Source organism: Pungitius pungitius, chromosome 17, assembly GCF_949316345.1.
Source record: "Pungitius pungitius chromosome 17, fPunPun2.1, whole genome shotgun sequence".
Classification (NCBI taxonomy): Eukaryota; Metazoa; Chordata; class Actinopteri; order Perciformes; family Gasterosteidae; genus Pungitius; species Pungitius pungitius.
In genome coordinates, this window is record NC_084916.1 from 12129043 (window position 1) to 12151671 (window position 22629).

The 22629-nt window shown below is 45.5% G+C and overlaps 1 protein-coding gene and 1 long non-coding RNA gene across 3 annotated transcripts in view; one reads left to right on the forward strand and one right to left on the reverse strand.

Annotated features, from left to right (window-relative positions):
* The window catches only part of cdk6 (cyclin dependent kinase 6), a 30504-nt gene extending 13597 nt beyond the window's left edge, over positions 1 to 16907 (reverse strand). Inside the window, exons 1-4 of the mRNA XM_037473680.2 lie at positions 16696 to 16907; positions 15465 to 15856; positions 12106 to 12241; positions 7155 to 7322 (exon numbers count right to left, since the gene is read on the reverse strand). Coding sequence (XP_037329577.1) covers positions 7155 to 7322; positions 12106 to 12241; positions 15465 to 15688 — 528 coding nt within the window. The 5' untranslated portion in view covers positions 15689 to 15856; positions 16696 to 16907. The remainder of the gene's footprint in view (positions 1 to 7154; positions 7323 to 12105; positions 12242 to 15464; positions 15857 to 16695) is intronic.
* A 757-nt stretch (positions 16908 to 17664) lies between these two features.
* Positions 17665 to 21079, forward strand: LOC119218906 (uncharacterized). Of its 2 annotated transcripts, XR_005120442.2 has the most exons (3): positions 17665 to 18301; positions 19979 to 20051; positions 20467 to 21079. It is a non-coding gene; the product is annotated as an uncharacterized LOC119218906 (long non-coding RNA). The 2 variants fall into 2 exon arrangements; XR_009942682.1 differs by having other exon boundaries at positions 17665 to 20051.
* The last annotated feature ends 1550 nt before the right edge of the window (positions 21080 to 22629 follow it).

Genomic DNA, 22629 nt, shown 5'->3' on the forward strand with positions numbered 1-22629 from the left:
GATGAGGCCAGGGGCTTATGGCTGCTGGGCCAGAGGTACTGGGGCTGATGGAGCTTGGCCGGGGGCCCGTGTTTACATTCCCTCTCACTGATGAAGCCCAGGATGAAAGAGCACCAGTGCGCACAAAGACGCATACCGACTACAAATATGTGCACACGGAACAGACAAGAACTTTGTAGACCAAATTATGACGGTAATTAAGAGCAGGAGTGGAAGTTTTGGTAATTTTCGGAATAAAGTGGAGTACATGTTGAGTGCAGTTAACTCCTTCTAGATTTGGCTCGGCTTTTTCGAGCTTTGAGATCTTAAGCTAGAATTCGATTAGATTGACTAAAGCAACCCGTCACAAATTAAAGTCTTCCTCTGTGAATCTAAGGCCGCAGGGCTCCGCAGTGTATAAGCAAGCCCCATGTGGGAGAATAGGGAGCGGATGTTATAGAAATGATAATATGAGCAAAACTATGCACTGTGAGGAGAGGACAGTGGAGATGAGGCTGTGTCTCCACAGAGGCCCATTCGAAGCTTTAGCAGTCAGCCATGTTGTAAACACCATTATTTCACTCCTCCCTCACTTTCCCTCGTGCTGCGAAAAAAGGACAATTTACGCTCCACAGCGACGGGCCCAGAAAGGAAACAGGGAAGAGGAGAAACAAGATTTTAAAAAAAAGAATAGACGAGAGGGGGGGGGGGGGGGGGCAGTAGAGGCTGAGGGAGGGAGACAGAGCCACCAGCCTAGTGAGAAAAGTGCAAGAGCAGCACACCAACTGTATACAGTAAACCAGAAAAAAAAGGGGGCACTACAACTGCTGCCAAAGTATGCACCGTGTACAGGAATGCTGCATGGGGCCCTCGGCGAGCGAAACAAAGACAGCACAGTCAGGGGCTCTCTCTCCACAGTGCTACCACATCCGCACATCATTAGCTGGAAAATTCCTGATATATGCTGTAATTTTCTTCTCTTTTTTTTTTTCTTCTTCTTCTTCTCTCCCCTCCTCTTCCCGTTGCTGGTACAGACGAGGCTTTAATATTCAGATGCCGGTGTGTGCGGGAGGTCGCACATGCATTACACACACACAGACACACACACAAACACGCAAAACCAAACAAAAAACCTGCACCGTGTACTTGAAATATGCATCTACGATATGTGCCGTGCAAACATTAATAACAATGTAATCATCCTGTATGCACAGTAAATCCCTTCTCATATGTGTGTGTGAGAACCATGAATGTGTGTGTGTTTGTTTGCCTATGTCATATTGAGGCCAGCCCCCTTTGCTCCAGCCGGCTGCAGTCAAAGCATAGAGGAGGACTTTTCCTTTTCCTTTTTTTTTTCTTCCCCATGCGGAGCGGTTTGAGGAGATATCTAAACATTCCCAGAGAGCGCTGCACGTGCTCTCCTGCGTGCAGCGCGAGGGTTTTCCCCCTCTCGCTCTGCCTGCCCTCCTCTGCTCCGTCTGTCCAGAGTGGAAACAGATTTTCTGGTGAGAGAAGAGATTTGCGGAAACGGCGGTCCAATCTGAGTTATCCTGCAGCCTGTTGCACCAGTGAGCTCCTGGATGCATGGCAGCGTAGCGCCCCGACTGTGTGTGAGTCCCCGAGACGGCGTGTTTGTTTTTTGCGAAGGGATTTTTTTTCTTCAAATTGCTGCATTGAAAAAATGTAAATGTAAAAATAACGACCGAAACAACCCATCAAGAAACATGCGGTTTGCCGACTTACAGGCAGCTCATCTTCATTATCATCAACACCGTGTAAGAATCCACAGCCCCCCCCCCCCCCCTAACCCAGTCCGACAGATGTTAGCTCGTAGTCAAACACGGGCCCAAACATGAGATACGTTCATGGTGAACTCTTGAAAGCTCTGCATTGTTAAAGCCGCTCTGCTGGTTCAGCGTGGGCAGGAAATCTGGTTTCAATTTGTTTAATGTCGTCTGAGATATGGGTGTCTAATTCGGGTAAGCGTAGTGGGAGGGCTACGAGCAGAGCGACTAGGGGGAAGAATTGGGAAGTTACCTTTGATCAGGTCACAATTTCATTCCTCCCTGAGAGAGATTCTATTTTTAAAAAGCTAACAATAATGGTAAAAAAAATTGGGTCATTTGAAGTCACCTCATTTACTGGAAAAGGGCCCCAGCAAACAGTTCTAAAATTCCCTTTACTCAATAAAAGACTCACTTAGGCTCAGAGACAAGATACATTTTCACTATTAAGCTTAACTCGTCATCTACTGTGACTTACGGAAACCCCTACATTCATTTTGGTTTTAATCATAAAGAAGAAAACCCTAAAAGAAACAATGGGGCTCGACAACGAGTGTCCACACCATGGTAAGGTGGCCTTCCCCTCAGGGTTGGGTACCCAGAGCCGGTACCAATATGGCCCTTACGGTACCTACCGTACCCAAACCCAACGCAGGTTTCGGTGTCTGCTTTCATTGCCTGAGCCAATTGAAAATGATGACATCGTCCTCACAACAGCTAACGATAGCATACAGCTTGTGTAGCTACAGCTACAAAATAAAACGAGACAAACGAGGAGCGTCAATACAACATAATTGCTTTTCAATATATGCTACATATCTTCAGTTCCGGCACAATGAGCATAAATCTAAAATGACATGATTAATTTCCCCCAGATTCCAATGAACTGATAAACTTCCAGCTCTTAGAGAGGGGAAACACTGGTATACTGTAAACAGTTAATATATTGTTCATAGTTTGAAATTAAAAAGTTCTAAGCTGTAGTTTGAAGCCAAGTGTTTTTATTTATTTATTCATATTTACAGTATTCTTTAAACTGTTAATATACTATAGTTCAATTTGAAGAGGAAAAAATGCCTTGTTTTGGCACGATTTAGGCACGGTATCTGAAAAGAACGAAACGATACCCATCCCTAATTGCCCCTAGTTCTCCAAATCCAGCTGGACAGGCAACAGCATGCGTCTGACATGCCCGCGACTGGAAGCTAATGGGTCTCATAGGACCATCGAGTCGGCCTGATACCACAACCCCGAGGCCAATATTTGGCTCAGTCCTGCCGAGTGGAAGTTAGGGCTTCAGTTAGATTTCATGTCCTCATTGAATCTGAGGTCTACTGTTGCCTCTTGGGGGGAGCAACAGTGCGTCACTCTCCCGTGAAAACCACACATCTCCACCACTTCAAAGCTCAGGATAACAGTCCACTTTACAGCTTTTTCTTTGTCTTGAAGGACAGGCGTAGGATTATAGGACAAGACTAGAGTAGAATAAACATTCAACTGTTTCTGTGGTCGTTGTAGAAAACGATGATTGTTGGAGGTCCGGCTACTTGCAGAAGTGTAGCTGGTTAACAGAATAATGAGGGTTCCACGATTTGCACATGAATGACACCGATTTAAATGTAATGAATAGTGCCGACAAACGGCAGAGATATTCCTCATTTGTCTTCACTTCAAACTGCATTTCTCATTATGCAAGTATGCAGGTATTACAATCGGATTGTTAACTGATTGGATCCTTATCCTGAATTAATCTGTGTTCATTTACAGAACACCAGTACTAAATATTTTGTAAACATTCTTTCTTTCCATGACTACAACGCTACGATGACGGCACGGACGTCATCAAACACAAGCACAAAGATATCAATATGTTCCATCATTGGTGGGAAAAAAAACAGTTAAATGCAGTTTTAAAAAAGAAGCTTTATCAAGATATTGTGTCTCTCAAACACCAGTCCTGAAAATGGTGACACTGTAATTTAAAGTGTACATTTTTGCATGTGAGGCGATGCTGAGTAACAACGCTGCAGTCGTAACTTCTTGAAATCATATGACAAATAATCTTCTGTTTGTCTTTAACTTGCAAACATGCCCAAATTAAAAACACATGTTTTTAGGGTAATAAGTCACATTTTATCACATGAAAGTGCACTCTGGCTGTTTATTTCTGCCCCCCCCCTGCAATTCAACATGAAATGGTCTCTCCCTAAAGTGCTTTGGTAGAAATGGGATCTCAATGAGATGGATAAAAATAAAAAAAGTCCCCCCCCCCTCTCCGTTTCTTTTCTGGAATGTCAGATTAACCCATCAGCTTTCCCCATCTGCCTGTCACTCAAAGGCGCACAATGAGCCCAGAGCCAGATTGGGGTCATTAAAAAAACCATCAACAAAGCAACGGATCTCCAGGGACTGCCCGGGGGCTGCAGCCTAATCTGGACCCCGGTACCAAACCAATGGGTGGTCTCCCTCCATCTCTCTCTCCCTCTCCCTCTCTCTCAGGGAGGGTGAAATATGCGCAACATGGTAGGTGGGTGATGGCAACGGGGCCATCAGTCACATGTGTATGCGCGCACACACACACACACACACGTTTTTGGTCCTGACAAATATATAACCCAGCGAGTTGCTGAGTGAAAAAGCAAATTCATTACCAAAAGTGAAAGTTCAAGCAACACTGAAAAGTCATCTGGAAACAGTGGCTGCTTTCAGTTGTTGACACTGGAAGAACTATTTTTTTAAAGGGAGAAAGGGACTCTTTTTGAGGACTTTATGCAAATGCACAACTTCGGCCATCTTGTCTGTCGAGGTGCTAAATGAATCACTTACAAAGTGAGAGAGAAGTGTCTTGTTCGCTTAAGCAACTGCGGTTCTCCAAAGCCCATCTGCCAGTAACGGTGGCGTTAGGTGACTAAATAAGCAACTGCTGTTCGGTTGGGCAAAGAGGAAGATCCTCTTAAACGGCGTTTGTGCACATGTGCGCCGCATACAGCGTAGATTATCTGCTTTTATTAGCAAGAGGAAACACTGAATGGGTGAATGGAGATTGTGTGTGTGTGTGTGTGTGTGTGTGTGTTGGACTGATAGGGGGATTCCAGAGACAGGAACATTCATCTAGAACCAAAATATCCTGTGCTCCCTTTGCAGCCCTCCACTCCAGCGCATGCACACGCACATTTTTGTGGCCCAATCTGTACAGCCAAGAAAGGAAATAAGCGTGTGAGTGGGTGCACAAACACATTTAGTGTCCTTGTGCATGCAACGATTAGTTTCAGGGACTAAATATTTGCCAAAAAGGTGAATTCCCAAGTTAAGTATTCAGCCTGGGCAGAAAGCGTTCTCGTTTAGTCATAAATGAAGTACAACGTCGCCATGAAGACGAAAACCTCCAGTGAAACCACACATACACACCAAATGTTGTGTAACACTATGTAAATTCTACGGTTAGGCCCGTCTTCCTCTTTGATAGTTAACTGTATATCACTATCAATCTGAATGATAAACGGTGGAAATAAACCAGTGGAAATACTGAAGAGTTTTATCGGAAGATTAAAAATGACTGTTGATGATATAAGAGAAATTACAGCTTGGAGGCCACACTGGTCACACACTAACACTCAAGGCTTGGAGTGATGAGGGGGGGGGGGGGGGGGTCTTCTCGGTGGTCAGTATGAATTAATCAGTACAACATAGTTACGATAATATTTCTATTTTTGTCAAACAGACCCAAAAGCCATAGGAAATTAGAGGGAAGGTCACCTGCTCCTGTCCACCCGCCCGGCGGCTCATCCCTTGTTGTGTGGTGAGAAGAGCACAGTTGCACGTGTCCATCTTATGCCGACAGCTTAATGGAGACACTGGGAACATTGCATTCTTTCCCAGAGGATGTTTGTATTTGCTTTAGATGGGCAGATGCTGCACTGCTGGATGAGCCTGACTCAAGTTCCCAGGAGCTTTGCTAACTCAGCATAATAAAATAAAGTGGCCTTCTCGTAAACTTTGTCCCATCACTCCCATGGACTGAGATTTGGTGAGTTACCGTAACTGACAGTTTATTAGAAGCATTATTAAGTCATTCAATGTCTCGTGTAAATAGTGACGTGCTCTACCACTTTGAAACCTCCAAATTAAGAAAAAAACACTCACATAGTTTGGAAATTGTCAAGAAGGTTGCTGCTGAAATTCCTCTTTTTACATACTGACAATATGCAAAACCCCAAATGAACCCGAGAGGTCCACACCGGTGTGATTGGCATAGCCGCTAAAGTCGTGGCTGCATGCATGGGAGTGAATGTGAGAAACCCTTCTCCTTCACAACAAGCTACTCAGCTACTGTGGCGGACTACCTTAATCTAAAAAGTCTCATCTCTCCCTCTTCCAAAGACTCCTTTCAGTCTCCCTCTCCATTTTATCTGGTCATCAGAGCCCCGGGCTCAACAGTCGGACATCAAAGCACCGCCAGTGGAAAGGGAGGGGTGTCTGTCCCCCCCTCATCTGCCCCATCCCTGTGTGTGCGACGGCCACAGAGGGGTCGGTGGGACGGGCCGCGGGGGCCCTCCGCCTCCTCACTTTACACAGAGAAACCCTATCACTTGGCTCAGTGCTGCGGCGCTAGCGGCCGATGCCCCGCCAGTGCCCGCTCCATCACATCAGACGCTTTTATCTAACTCCCTGGAGATGCGAGGAGGGTAGACAGTGTTTTTGTGTGTGTGTGTGTGTGTGTGTGTGCGCGCAAGTGTGCCCTGATGAGAATGCTGGCGCAAGTTTGAGTACGGCAAAAATGTAAAAGTGCAACGATAAAAGCATGGGAAAGGTGCAGAGACATCCACACGCTGCGTTGACTCTTCAAAAAAGATCCCACAACATCTATTGTTTCGGTCAATTAAAAAAAACGAGGATATATGAGTGTAAAAGAAGAAGCAGTTCATTGATAAAGGGAGGACAACAGTGGGGAAAAGGACACATGATGTTGTTGTTACTTCCTCTTTTTTACATTGATCATTTCTTTGTGTATGTTGTGTGTGTTCACTTTAAAAGAAGAAAGGGGGGACTGCTGACTCAAGAGTGAGATACAAACCTACCTGAACCTTGCATATTCCTCCAATAAAAACCATTTATGATATGCAGTGAGAGTGGCGAAATAAAGAAATGAGGATGCCGCCGTAGTACTCCGTTCTTAAAGTGAACAGGTGCAGATATGACGTCACACACCAACATATTAGATCACGTAATATCTCCCCCCCCCCCCCCCCCGTCTGAGTCTATTTGTGTCTATGACCCAGTTCAAACATCCCGTGACCCACCTTCGTCAGGATTTAGGCCTGCGGCGTCTGGCAGTGTTTAATTTGAGGCACCCTATTGGTTCAGTTCAGAGGTATGAAGAGCACGACTCACCACAGAGGTGAGCGCCATCTGGAAGCTGTAGATGCGGGCGAGACCAAAGTCGGCCAGTTTGATCTGCCCTCCGCTGGTCACCAGGATGTTCTGGGGCTTCAGGTCGCGGTGTACCACTCGGTGCGAGTGCAGGAAGTCCAGTCCCTGGAGCAACTGGTACATCATATACTGAGAGACAACGAGACAGACCAAGCAAAGAGGGTGGGGGGGGGGGGGTAGTGTTAACATGGCAAGGACACAGAATTGATACAGTGAGGAATTCAGCACAGACTACATGGTTGAAGTGTTTCGAAGGTGGCTCTATACGATGAATCTCATCAAGAATCAGATTTTCAAAAAGTAGTTCGGCCGTAATTGTTTTTTCAAAAACGCAACGGACGGCTTCAAGACCCCAAACCTCGACATTGAGCACATTGTATTTCTCCGTCAAACCAGGCAACTCAAGGCCTGAACGAGGTGAGGAGCACAAAGGCTGAGGCATTGGAGGGAGTTCACCGGAGGAGGCATGTGTTTTTCTTGTTGACTGTGGCAGATGTTTGACGACACACACACACACACACACACAGAAAAAGAGGCCCTGTGCTGTACAACCAAGGAGCTGTTTCTCAGCAGCTGCCCCGCTCCAGTTGATTGGCACTTGTTCCCCTCTTATGACCAAAAGCGGATCCCAGAAATGGCCGTAGACGCGGCGTCCGTCACACGCTGACAAAAGCAACACGGAGGAGCGACATCTCAACCAGCTTAGACTTGTTCCTTTCAAAGCGAAGAACTCTCAAACAGGTCAACAGGTCTCAAACACACCTCTCAACAAAAAGTCTTTACAAAGGATTGTGGCGAGGCAGCTATTTCTTAACTCAGTTCTACTTCATGTTTTATTTAAACAGCTTATTTATGTGAGCAAAAAGTTTAGGTCCCAATCATGAACTCTGAAAATCACAGAAGACAAGGTGGACGTGATGTTGTGTTGTATCCTGGACAGTGCCTCCCCCTTGCCCCCCGCCCCCTCCCCACTCTCTCTCTCTCTCCCTCTCTCTCGCACACACATTAACCCCGGCACACCCCCCCAAAAAGCCTCCACCAAGACCTCACAAGTGACATGGAGCTGAGCCCGCAGCTCTATTCACCGGCCCACCAGCTGGTGAGTGAGTCAAAGGGGTCTGCACACTCAAGCAGAAAACATTAGCAAACGGCGTGGGGCTAGCTGCTGTGGTGACCACAGAGGAGGAGACGGGACGCCCCACACAATGCTGTGGAGATGTGTGTGTGTGTGTGTGTGTGTAGACACACAAACTGGATGTGCCTTTAGGTTTGTGTTAACATAATATGTGTGTGTATCTGCATTTCCATTTGTGTGTACACCCCTTAAACTGAGCAAGGGTGCCGTAGTGTGTGTGTGTGTGTGTGTACCCTCTGACCAAGGGCAGGCAGGATGCACAAACAGACCTTTCTTTCTACATCTCCATCCATCCATGACCCACAGAGGAGGGCAGGAGGCAGACAGGGCCATAGGAGAGAGGCGGGCAGTTGGTTATTTGGTGTATATGTGTGTGTGTGGGGGGGGGGGGGCTGACACAATAGCACCCCCCCCCCACACACACACCTCCCATCCTTCCCTCCTTCCATCAGTTCCTCTCTGCTTTAAATAGCCATTTCACCGTGCTTCCTTTCAGCAGCATTTCCCAGTAAACACTAATTATCTCAGAAGTGTGACTCTTGGATAAACACACAAACAATCACGTTGTATCAATTACCCGCACAGCTGAGCGATGACAAGGATTCAGATGAGGTTCAACGGGCATAACTTGCTGAGTTTCAAAAAGGGGGGGGCGTACCAATTTTGGAAATTATTAGGGGCCCAATTTACCACACTAAACACAGAATTTAAGACCACATGTGGCACGGAAAGCTACCGTGGTGCCATCTCGTCACACAAAGTGGATTTCAGCAGCAACGGGAAGCCAAACACACATCGCTCGCTAAAAAAAAAAGAAGAAAAAAATCTACAAAAAGTACTAGGCCAAAATCACACAAATTTGGCAACAGAACTGACCCCCGAAAAAAAGTCGTCAGCCCTCTGCAAGATGCAGTCAAAACATGGCTTTCTGAGTGTGCCTCCTTTTCTGATGCAAATCTACCAGAGGCAGCCATATTGTTTATTGTAGCTCGGCACAATATGGGACATCTGCCGGTTAGCGTTGGTGTAATTCCTTCCCCATGCTTCATTAACCTCCCTCCCCCCCCCTTTATGGGCCCAGATAATGGAGCTGCGGAGGCTTGGACGGTGCCAGGCGGAGGAGGGTGGGGTGAGACCCAAGCGCTGCACCCGGCTGAGTAGCGGCGGTGCCGGGGCGGCCCGGCTCCTTGATGTCCTTCCAGCTCATTTGATTCCTGGAGGAGGGCCGCTTTCATCAATGACCATGCGGTGGGTCTCGAGTCTGAGTAAGGCTGAGTGGGTGGTGGAGGGAGGAGGGCTAAAATAGACAGGCCGGGGCAGGGTGGGGTGGTCTGATGCTGGGGGCAGATTGTTTTTAAGGAAAAGTATGGAGGTTCTTTTTTCTGGCCTTCAACGGAGGCTAAACGTTTTTTTTTTCTCGATTCTTAGGTATTCAAGGGGGAAACGCTTCAATAGGTTAAAACTGAGTGGGATGAGGAGTGGATTTCTAGAATGTGATCCTTTATCTAGTGTCATCTGGTATAGCCGGGGGGGGGGGGATTAAGTTGCTAGGAAAGGGGGCGATATGGGAGGGGTTACTGTGCAGTGTCCACTGTCCTAGAAATAACTGGGATGGTGCCTGTGTCATCTTGTCACTCCAACATTGTCCCTTTGTCCCCTCAAGACTCCAGCTGTATGGATGTTAGGAGAAAGCAGGAGGAGGGGGGGCTGAAGGGGCTCCCTATGCTTTAAAAGTAAGTTGAATGATTGAAAATCGTTAGTGACCGGCTCTCCAAAACTTTTTTTAATGTCAGGACTGTTACTTTTAATCCCTCGGTTATGAAACTTTGACACATATAAACGTCCTTTTTCTAAAATAATTCCAATTCTCCCCGAGTCTCACATAATTTATTACGTCTTCCCTATTACTAACATCTTTATTACCTGGTATTTGCCGCCATCCCCATTTGACCCATTATCAAGACTTACAAAATCTGCTTACAGCCTCACACGTGACTTTGTATGAGAGCAAGTTTCTCGCCTGCCATCAAGTCCAGACAAAAACAGCCGTTTAAACTTCTGCCTCTAAAAACGTCTGAGCAATGTGGCGGCCAAATTCAGCAAATGATAATGTTTTAATCACCTAATTTTAACTATTTTGCATGAACAATGACATTTCTACAAATAACAAATGACTTATAACCAAGATTACTTACTTTCTCAATTGTTAACCTCCCATTTTCTCGAACCCGACCGCATCGCACCAAGCCGCATGCTTTGCCCGCTTTGTGTCGCCTGCACTTATTTTTTTTTGTTTTATTCATTTAGGATATATCTTTAGGATATTTATTTTCACATTCAGATTCTAATGTCTAACTATTCTGACGATTAAAACATTCTTTGAAAGCGTGTACATGTGTTACTACGCCAGGGCCGGGTCTAGGCAGGGGCAAGAGGGGGCCTGGCCCCCTCAAATAAATGTTGTGCCCCCTCAAACACAATGCACAATGCCCAAGCACAATATCCCTCAAGATTTGTGGCTGCCCCCTCATACATGCCTGTCTAGACCCGGCCCTGTACTACGCTATTATACTGTCATTATGATATCAGTGGCATAAAATGGTCAGAAAATTGCAATAATATGCGCAATAAATGTTGGTGTAATAATCGCACGACAAAAATGTGAAATTGTTGACAGCCCCTATCGCAGTTCAACCAAGTAGAGCATTTGGGGCAGAGCGTCCTGGTGGAGTCGATCCGCAGCGCCACGTCCCTAGAAACACTCCCCGTACCGGACTTGGACCCGGGAGCCCTGGGAAACCCTCGGGTGCGATCCGCCCGACTCGTCTACGCTTGCACGGCGTCGCACCAACATCACTGCCCTGCACAGACCTTTCCGACATAAGCCTGGCCCTGGGGGTGAAAACCAGCGGCGTCTCAAGCTTCCACCACTTCTCCCTTTCAAGTGCGTGACACTTTAAACCCGCAGCGCCATGTTCCAGATATAGGGACGGACGTTTTATAATGCCGTACGCGATACTGCTACGGACCTTGGGGTGAAACAGGAGGAGATTTTTAGTGTGGGAAAGACTAAAATAAAAAGGAGAAGCCACACTGGCTTCCGACCTTTTGGCAAAGTGTAAACGGACACTCGGCGGGTTTGTTTAATGACTCTGAGAACGCGATAGGTTGTAGTTAGTTTGAATCGTCTTACTGGAATTGTTGAGGTGGGACTGCTGCAAAGTACAATCGTTGGCATCAAATTAAGTTCTTAGTTTTTTTATACACAAAAGGGAACGGTTTTCAAATCCTGTTTCTCACACGTGTCGTCTTCTCCTCTTCGTGTGTAGCGCAGAGTATAAAACTCAGAGGGAGACGGGGCAGAGGGAAAAGACTGTCAAGGAGTATTCTACATCTGAATATATATTCGAATAGTTGTGAAAACAGATATTTTCGAAGGTGAAAATTATTATTTAAATGTAAAAAAACATGTCTTATATTGACGTGCCTAATGCACAACCAGATATTCGAATATGTTCGAATATATGTGTTTTTTTAAGCAATTGTGACAGACCTATCTCTAATTTGGAGCCCATCTGCCACATGTGCTGCCCTTCGAAATGCTCCGGTAGCCCTGAAGCTTTCAAGCCGGAGTATCAGCAAAAACCTCTCTATGTGCTTAATACTTAATAATGATGTGTAAAATGTTTTTACATGTTGCGTGACGTACTTTTAAAAAACACCTCAAACAGGATCCGTCTTCCTCGACCGCTCGAGATAACAAACGCCGGTGGTTACCTTGATGGTCTCGGGTGGTACTCCGGGATCGGGGGCCTTCTCCAGGTAGGTGGTCAGGTCCTGATCCACGTGCTCAAAGACCAGGGTGAGCTTGGTCTCTCTGTCGGTCCGCGAGACCGTACACACGTCAAACAACCTGGAGCGGGAGGAACAGGCGGAGGAGATCAATACGTCGGAGTGGATGGTGCCCCTCACTGCTCGGCATGCTGCAGAGCTTACGCCTACAACTAACGCAGGCGGATGTCTCCTTGTCATTGTGTCTGCATTGTTTTGCAGACTTATTTTTCCATTGTTCACTGATTCACCCTTATATATTTAGCTACGGTGCACTGATGAATGATGAAGCTTTAAAATGCAACATGCATTATTCTTTTCATGGAAATGGAATATTATCCCGTGGAAGCTGACCAGAGTTGGACACATTGTGTTTGATCAGCTTTTCCGTTCATCCATTCTTGGATAATAAATCCTATGACTTTCAGCTTTTTACAGGAACTGGTAATGCACATACTGAGGCAGAACTCTCATCTGCTACAAGGCCAGCTGATAACAGTCTTTTAGGTCACCCCTCAAAAGCCACCTCTATGCAAAGCTTGTAAAAATTCAAGACCATGAAGGCACCAAACACCAGAGTAAGCGGCTGTGTTTCACTAGGCAACAAACTATGGCAAAGAATCCAGATTATGCCTGCAGACCTGCCAAGGCGGGCTTTGGTGAAAAGCTGGAACAAAAACAAACCTATCCAGAATGTCCTCATCAAAAGAGCTCGGGGACCACAAGCGGCATTCCTCCACCGGTACTATGACAACTCCCGATGCTCGGTGGGAAGGCGAAGGGACGCCGGCTGTAGCTGCAGGGGAATCAACTCGCATTGCAACAACACGAAGGGGGGGGGCGTGATGGATCTGCAGCCGACGTGTTGCGTTACAAACTGATGGGTTGCCGCGATCACATTAGCTTTAAAGTGCATTGTCCTAAAGTAGGTGTGAATGAGCCGACGAAGCGAAACATTTGATTTGTAAAGTCGCTTTTGGCGCTTCCATTTCAACAACTACAATTTCTTTATTGACCCGATACAGCGATGTGTAATAAACCCTGTTCAGACCGGTAACCTTAAAAGCGCCCTGCAAAGCTTTCCAGACATGTTGGAGGATTGACGGTACTACTAGTTGACAGCTTCTTTCTGTCTAATAATGTAAAGATTGATGGGATCTGACAACTGATTATTAATGATCTAGTTAATTGCCACTCGATATAATTGCAGTGTATTTACTGCTTCAAATCAAACAAGCTGATCTGCATAAGCCGTTTTAAAATCAGCTCAGGAGTAGAATTACTCTCCAAAAACTCAATCCTATCCAAAAGGGCATCATGCGTCCTTGCCAGCCCCAGTGGGCTGCAGTCAGTGAGTGAGAAGCGATCCACTCATGGTATTAGTACTGCGCATGATGTCACAGAATAGACGGCACCCTCCTCTTGAAGCGCTGGGGTTAAACGCCTCTCACGGCTCGATTGTTGGGCTACAATGGGGGCTCTCAGCAGACACTGAACATATGGAATGAATAATGGCGTCATTACAAACATCCAGGGGTTGCCTGGAGTCCCACAGAAGGCCCACAATGCAGCCTTCCTGGCCTGAGCTGCTTTGCCCTCTTAATCCGATTTATGGGAATAAATGCTACTGCATATTATCTAAACCGATGCTTCCACAGCAGCACATAGAACGGGTTAAACCACTAAATAAAACTAAGCATTTGTTTCACAGGGAGAAAAAACCCCATTGGGATCCCATTAAGAGAAAATCTTATCCCGTATCCTTTATTATTCATTAATACGCTGGGGTATTATTGTTAGAGTCACAATGGCCCGAGGAAAGCTTCTGAAACATCCATTTAGAACTTCCCCTTCAATCTAAAAGCACTCAATATCCCATAATAAAAAAACAGTACAAGGTCAGACCTTGCCCATTGCCAACAGATGACGCGGCATCCGGCCTCGGAGAGGAACCATTCATCACGAACCGAGAGAAAACGACCTCTGTGTGCAGAGCAGAGCAACCAGCGCGGCTGTAGTTTAAAATGGCTGTATTCACATGATACCGACTTACAGTCTGGGGGGAGTGGCGGGGCCTTGGTCCAGGACAATAGGACAGCAGAGATCAGTGTTGGTGGGCACATACTAACATGGAATATGTTAGTATGTGCCATGCTTTTTAATCGGTTGTATAGCTATCACAATGTACATATTCTACCGCGCATAGTGAATTTAAGGAAAACTACAGACACGTATATAGACTTGTGCAACCATTGACGTTAACTTCGCACCTGTGTTTGGGCCTTATATATATATATATATATATATATATATATTGCTCTGACACTTATAATAGTTAAAGATGCATTACTGAAATCAACAGTTAGCAACAACAAAATACAAATTTCCTGGTTGTAGCTTTTTAAATGTATGTGTCTGTATATTTGTCTTTTCTTAAATATCTTTGGGGGTACGGCTCATGATTATTTCAATGTGATCCCTATTAAATGGAAAAAAATGTTTCCCCCGGAAACATATAACAGATAAAACTATTTAAAACACTTTAGAAAATAGACAAGAATGACTTATTATTTTCAGCCAGTATCAACCGTGAAGTTAACCTTGATTTTAGAATATTTAAAGGTAGACTTTAAGAATATAACAAGGCAAATACTATAATTAGTTCAAACAGGAAGGGAAAGGCCTGATATTAGAAACACCCCCTGAAACTGGATTAGAGTTCATCTGCAGTAAACAACTAGTATTATTGATAACATTATCGATTTTCCAAGCATCAATGAATCACAAGTGAGCATTTATTTTAAAACCGTCCCACCCGATGACTTTTCTTGGCAGCAAGGGGTTGGAAAGCCACATGTTGGATGTTGTATCTTTGAGGCCGGAGCTGAGTCACTTCTAAAAATGAACCCGGTCACACTTTTTACAGGAAGGAGCATGTGGCGGATCGGCGAAATTGAAGAAGACCAATGGTGATGAATAAAGGGGCCTGGCTTCTAACTGGACGCAGCACAGAAATGAAGACACTTCTCATCCGACAGGTGTGTCGATAACGATAACAGTGGCTGCAGGAGGGTACTTGTGAGGCAACTCCACGTTCCCATAATGCCAGCAGTAAAAGGCATCCAAAAAATGAGTGTTGGCCCAGAAGAGTGTCCCACGAGGCAGCACGGAGACCACCACAGACCGTTTAAAAAAAGGGGAAGAAGCATTTCGTTCCTATTCGTGAACTATACCCAACCTCCGCGTCACTTTGCCTCCTCTGAAACACACACACACGGGGCTACCCACCTCCACCCCTCACTTACCTCACAACATTGGGGTGGTCGAATGCCTCCAGCTGCCTCAGTACCGCCACCTCCCGGATGGTGGAGAGAGGCATCCCTTCTTCCTCCGTCTGGACGCGAACCCTCTTCAGGGCTACGAAGCGTCCTCCGTTCTTCAGATCTCTCGCCTTGTACACCTTCCCGTACGCGCCCTCGCCGATCTCGGCCACGGGTTCATACTGAGTACCCGTACTTTCTTTGTCCATTTTTGCAGAGAGTGTGTGTGAATGTGTGTGTCTGTGCGTGCGTTGTGTCTGTCTTGTCTCTCCTCGTCTCTTGTTGAAACTACTGCGGGGAATCCCGGCCAGGGTGACGAGCCTGAGGGTTTCTCATAAAGGCGCATTCACAGAAAAAAAAGTGGGCACATGCGATGCCTGGATGACAGGGAGACACAGACGGGGGGGGGGGGGGGGGGGGGGGGCAAACATCAGATTTGGTCACGCTGTGCTCCAGGTAGGCAATAACAGGACTGTCATTATGTTTTATTCCGACTATCAACACGAGAGCCCCGTTGCGTCCCGACCTCCACTCCCCCCCCCTCCTATTACGCACAGCAACCCATGTCCCCCTAACGCTAATAGCAATGTCAAATAATTAAAATAAGCCACATCAGCCTCTTCTTCTTTTTAAAGCTTAATTTACACCAAATAAACAGCCTCGCGGGTCAGGCGCTTCACCTCCCCACATGCAGTGTTGTTAAAAAAAAAGTTATGTTCACGTGGGCTGTCTAAACTCCGTTAATTCAAATACAACAAGGGAACACGCAAACAAAGCAGCTAAATAAGAGCCCACAGCCCCCCAGTCTGCAGCTTAAGAGCTCCTTCTGTGCCGTTTTTTTTTATCAGTTTCTGTTTGAGGCGACACCAACTCGGCGAGCACGTGGCTGTCTACTGATTGCATTGTCTGGACTTCCTACAGCAACAGTCCATTTAAAACACAGGAAAACGCACATTTCACACGCCAAACGACCGTAACTGTGTAGAGTCACGCGCTGGCGAGGTTTACACGATGTTTTCATGAGCTTAAACGGCTTCTTATCATTTTTTTCTAATTTAATTGTGCGCGTGCTCTATTGGGCGAAATAAAACTGGCACGTCGGAAAAAAAGTCTATTTTCAGTTCTTAAACAGATTCTAAAGTTACATTTCGAGCCGCACGGCGATATTTTTTTTGGCATACAATTCTGCACAAATATCCCCACTTTCGGTGTTTACCTTGGTATATGTTGTCAATAAAATGTCGTAACTTCGGCATGTCCGAGGAAATGCTGCGGAGGCATTCGTCGCCCGGATAATACACCAGAAGAAGTGTCCTGCATCAAACGCATCTCCCTGTCCGCTGTCCTCCATGCGGGGGCCACACAGGTAGTTGGACGGTGCAGGCACTAATCCCCCATCCCTAAGACTGAAGCAGCCCAGGCAGTGACGCTCAAACGAGGGAGGAGGAGACGGAGGAGGAGGAGGAGGAGGGCTGTACGAAACAACTCCCACACCCACACTCTCACTGCCACTTTCTGTGCGCGCGCGTGTGTGTGTATGTGTGTGTGTGTGTGTGTGTGGGGGGGGGGGGGGGTCATAGGACAAAGGCAAAAGCGTGATACGGCCCTCCAGAACCAACGCTCGTCTTAGGATTTTCTCCTTTCTTTCTTCCTCCCTGCCGCATATCCCCGGACGGGCCCTCAATGCCGCCGCAGCCCACTGCTCGCCCGTGTGAGCTCCGTCTCCGCCTGGCTTTCCCACGCCGGCTGAATGTGGCCTGACCCCCTTCAGAGAGGTTTGACACGGAGCGAGGACATTTCCGCATTCCTCCCCGACTACAAAGGCGAACCGCCTCCTCTTTGCTCTCCCCTCGGCCTCCTCGGGTGCTTCGCCATTCAGCAGTCTTCCCCCCCCCCCACACCCTCACGCGGGGTTTTGTCTCCTGTGTCAAAACTGGGAGCGCCGCGGGGGTCGCAGAGGGGAGAGAGAGAGAGAGAGAGAGAGAGAGAGGGGCCGTTTTTATTGGATGGACGGCCACGCTATCTGTCTCCCTGCAGAGCCACGGAGGGGATGCAATGGTCCTAAGGTGTCAGGTTCAAGGCCCCGGGGGCTTGATCGGTGTGTTCGGTAGTGTGGGTGGGGGCTGGGGGGGGAGGGTGGGGGCATCCGCTCGGGTGGTCGTCAGCAAGACCTCGGGGCCGAAAGCGAGGTCTGCCGAGCATCAACATCTAATCATTCATCTCAGGGGTATATTTTCAAATGTCAATTTCAGTGCAGTGCAATGCAGGTCAATGAACAACATGCAGTTGTAATATGAATAATAATTGCAACAAAAACAGTTTTTTTCAATGTTTTAAACAAAAATAACATTTTTTAAAACCTAAAACTTTACATTTAAATCAATGCGTGGAAATGGTAAACTTGAATTTGTGGCCTTTAACTGATTCATCTGATTTTAAAATTTCAAAATTGAGTTTTTTTTTAGTTTAACCTCTTTGTTCTTAAATGTACAATTGTATCTAGCTAACTTTCATTCCATGTTAGATGTACACACTTTCTCCTGAAAGTTCTTTAAACTCTGACATGAACTAGTTATTTTACATTATTTCTTCTCTTTAATGCTGGACACGGTGTGTAGACATGACAAGACTTGATGTCAGATCATCCCAATGAATGGCCAATTACAGGCGTGTAACCAAGCTGCATTATCACCACCTCATTGGGAGGCTGCATTAGAGATGCACAGAAGATCAGAGGAAGGACATTCCCCCCGGCGCCATTATTAACAGAACAAAATTGTCTTGCAAGCTGCCTGTAGAATCCACGGATTTCCACTGAAAAGGTAAAGTATGACCATCTCTCCTGCCCAAGTTTTCAGGCAACCCCACATTTAAACCATTTGCATCACAAAACACACAATGCAGGCTACTTTTCCCAGACCAATTACTGTAAATGTGGCCATTTACATCTTTTCATCATCATTGTTCTTGTGAAATCAGCTCTGAGAGCCATTGCTCGGATTGAATACATTAGCATGCACACTTAGATGTGTTGTCTGCGGTACAGAGATGAAAGAGACACACATTCTGCAACACTCATTGATTTGTCAGTATTTGACGGGAAATACTCTCAAAAAAAGTTTCCACTGTTTGTGTTTGTCGTGAGTTCACTTTTTAATTTAGGACAAGTTGTGGGATCACGATCCGCAAAGAACATCCTGTTCTGGAACAATATGGTCAAAATGTAATGTTGTTTTCTTGAGTTCTTGAAGGTGCACTTTGAACAGTAATACCTCACAAGATTAAACAATTATTATATACTTGTTTTTGCTCATGTTACACCATGAGCTTTTAGTGGACCTAAAAAAAAGCGACACCTTATTTTGTAACTTTTACGAGAAGCGGCCACAAAGAGCAGGCCGAGAACAGCAACTGGTTCGTCCTGATTTTTGGACACAAGTAGCTCATGTGGACTGGTTGACTTTCTGCACGTGCACCTGCAAGTGTTACCCAATCACGGCATTTTGTATAAGATGCCTTGGTGATGTGGTGGAAGAAATTACTTCAATAAACAGTAAAACAAACATGTAGAAATTGGAGCTAGTTTTAGCTTCTGAATTTATCGTAATGCAACATTGCGCTTGAGTAAATCTGGGGTTGGTAAAATGATTGATGGGGGAAATCAGATCATTTAGAGCTAACAAATTTCGTCTTATATTTGGTTTTCTAATTTTTATTATTATGTGAGTGTCACTGGTTTATTTTCTATCAGTGTATCGTTTTTTAATACCTAGAAACAAAAGCTCAGCTAGATGAGGTGAAAAAAAGTGCATAGTTTTCCTCTGAAACACATGCAGTCAAAAATAAATAGCATGAAAAGGAAAATCCTTTTTTTATATTCAACATATCTTGCAAAAAATATTTCATTCATCTCTTGGTTGAGATTTTGTAATGAAATAATAATTTTCGATCCCTTATAAAAATAGGCTTTCATAACAGCAGTAGTCAGAACTTAATTGGTAGACTCAAGCTACATTCAATTATTTTGTATTAACTTGGAGCAGCGGAGCAAGCCGTCATGGGATCATTGACGCATCGCATTAAATAAAGTTTATTTGGCAGCAAAGTTAAACGTCAAACGTCCAGCTGAGAAACAACAGCACCCAATTTGCAGTCGTTTTTCTGTTCACCCGACAATCAAACTCCGAGGCTCACTCTTTAAGGCCTGCTATTGTTTCCTCCAAATTCTATCTACCCAAACTATGTGCTAAAAGACACTAAAACGTAAAGCTGAGCAGCCTGTGAAACGGGTGCGATGACATAGTTTGAAGACCGAAAAGCCCACTTGGGATGGGTCGAATAAACAGAGGACTGTCACCCAGCAGACAGCTGTTCTCTGTTGTTGGTCCTTGTGTCTGGCTGTCCACACAAAAGGTGCAAGATACAAGATTTTGGGTGCCTCTGAACGCCTCATTCATTATACTTACTATACTGTGTGTGTGTGTGTGTGTGTGTGGCAGCTGCTGATCAGTCCAGCCAAGAGAGAATTATGTCCCTCCTGTGGAGGACGAGAGAGAGGCCAACAAGGGACAGGTGAGTCTCAGTCTCTCTCATATCTTCTTACACCCACCCACCCACACACACAGCAGAGGACCCACGCACACATAGAGAGGAAATGAGAGATTGATTGTGGGCCTGTCTACCACGTCCCAGCTTAATAGAGTGGGATGTCCATGCCAGAAGGTCTTTAGGTAGACAGCTGTCCCACCTGAAACCTGATAGGACGTGTGATATTAGATTCCTTTTTAAGTTACCAAACCCATTGTGAGGATATATAAGCGTCACTTAGTCCGCATTGTGCAATAGTCGGGTCTCATCCACCCATCAGCGGCTTAAAATTCGAGCGACATTTCGGGAGGGGAACACAGAACCAGCCTTGGTTCCAGAAGACAATCCGAGCCTGTTTGTGTCTCTGACTTGATTTCCTTTCTTCCTCCCTCTCGTCAAGCGGGACTGAAGTCCAGAGTGTGTGGTGCGAGTAAAGCCCCTTCTCTCCTCTTCCCTTGCGCTCCTCTTCTCCCCGCCACCGGCCTCCAGACACAAGCCTCTTTCTGTTGGGGCATCGCCATGGAAACCAAGCCACTAACTTGAGGGGGGCGACATAAAAACCTGCTCTTTTAGGGGACACAGGAACACCTGCCACCTTCGCTGACTGGGAGGGCTGGGCTGGTGGCCTGGCCACAGGCAGACACACACTTACATACAAATTCATGTGGTCACCAATGCAGACACACACACACACACAAACAGAGGATCAGTGCAACGAAGGAGAGCTTTAGCTAACATCTGCTGCCTTTTAGAAACTCATTTATCTTCCAGCATCAGGTTGTTTGGTGGCTTTCTTAACTCATGTTCTGTGAAAAAACAAGGAAAGGTTTATTTTGGGAACAAAGAATCCATTATTATTAAGGTTGATGGTTTAGGGCTACAAAACTCATCTTTTCTTATTTTAACATCTTGATTTTGTATTATTTTTTTTACTTCCAGCATCACATCCAAAGCTTGCAAATCAACACATGTATTGTATTTGTTTATGGATTGAATAAAGGAGATATGTCATTGATGAGCTCATGATGTTCTATATACACATACTGTATATACACAAAAAGAGTTACCTTTGACCAGAGCTGTTGTCAGTCATTACGCTAAGCTAATCCAAGCTAACCACATGAGAGGGGTTATTCATCTTCTCATTTAACTCTCGATAAAAATACAAATGTGGATCTTCCTTATTCTTTCAAAGATGAGCCAACAGGCGATTAGCTTAGCTTAGCACAAACACTGGAATAAGAAGGAAGCAGCTAGCCCGGCTTTGCAGAGAACCTCTTAAGGGGCCGTGTCCGCCAGTTTTTGCCTGAGGCCAGCGTATAAAAAAATAAATATTTGCAATGGGAGCTCTGAGTACTTTGATCTGGCACAAACGCCAGCAGCACGACGAGGTGCCGAGCGTCTATTCTGCATAAAACTCCATCAAACAGACAGCAGCTCGGAGCCCCAGTGGCCCCTTTGAAGGCCCCGATCAACAAGAGTCAGTTTGCGGAGGCGGAATATTGTGGAGAGACTGGTGAGTGAACCTCTAGTTCCTGGTTGCTGTCCATTAAGGTTATTAATGATTAACTGAGAGTCTTATTGTCCCCTCGGGCCAAGCTGTCCCTCCTCCTCTGTGATCCACTCCGATGCCTCCGAGCTACTAAACTGGCCATATTCATGTGCATAAGTGACAGCTGCTTTTCACATTCCACAGAAAATGAACTTCAGATGCAGAATGAAAAAAAATAAAAAAAAATAGCTAGAAGCAAATAAATAATATCTGACAAATTTCTGTTGTCTTCTTTCTGGAAGAGATGGATCGGCGATTAAAGGGTGGACCGGAAGGATTATATCAAGCCTGTGCAATAATAGTTAGAGAAGCGGAAGATGTGTGTGTGTGTGTGTGTGTGTTTGAGGGATAGGGGGGTACACACCATGTTTGCTGTGTTTGCGCTTAGTCACTAAGGGATGTGAATCAAGTGGACTCAGCAACTTGATGGTTGAGATGAAAGACACCAAACTAGAACACAGTGAGTGACCAATCAAAGATGGAATTTGTAAAAAAGAACAATCATCGTCAAGATAAAATGTAATTACATTTTTGTAAGGATGTAAACATATATTTTATATCACTAATCTGGAAATTGAGGTTGGAACAGACTTTTTATGGCTCTTGTAAGGTTCCATTTTTTCCACAAAAAAGGTTCTTCATTCATATTTCTGATGAGTGTAATTGTGTCTATAATTTAAAGTCGATAGACAGATGGCTTCATGTTGTTGTTCACTCATATTTGGAGTCACATGTGCTCATCATTCAGTACAAAAAAAAGAATACAAAACAAACAATACAATGAACAATGAACTGTTTTATCCTGCTTTACAACCTCCGTAGTAAAAAGAATCAAAGTCGGTTCATCTCTCCGCAGGGAGTGGACTTTAATTGGACCCTCTGAAGGCACCGCCGCATTTGCACGTTATGCATTGTGAAGAATTTGTTTCACATGGCAACGATTAGGCCTTCTTGTCTGTAATCAGTTGAGTGCTCACAGATACAGTATTTGCATGCTGTGGGAGTACAGGG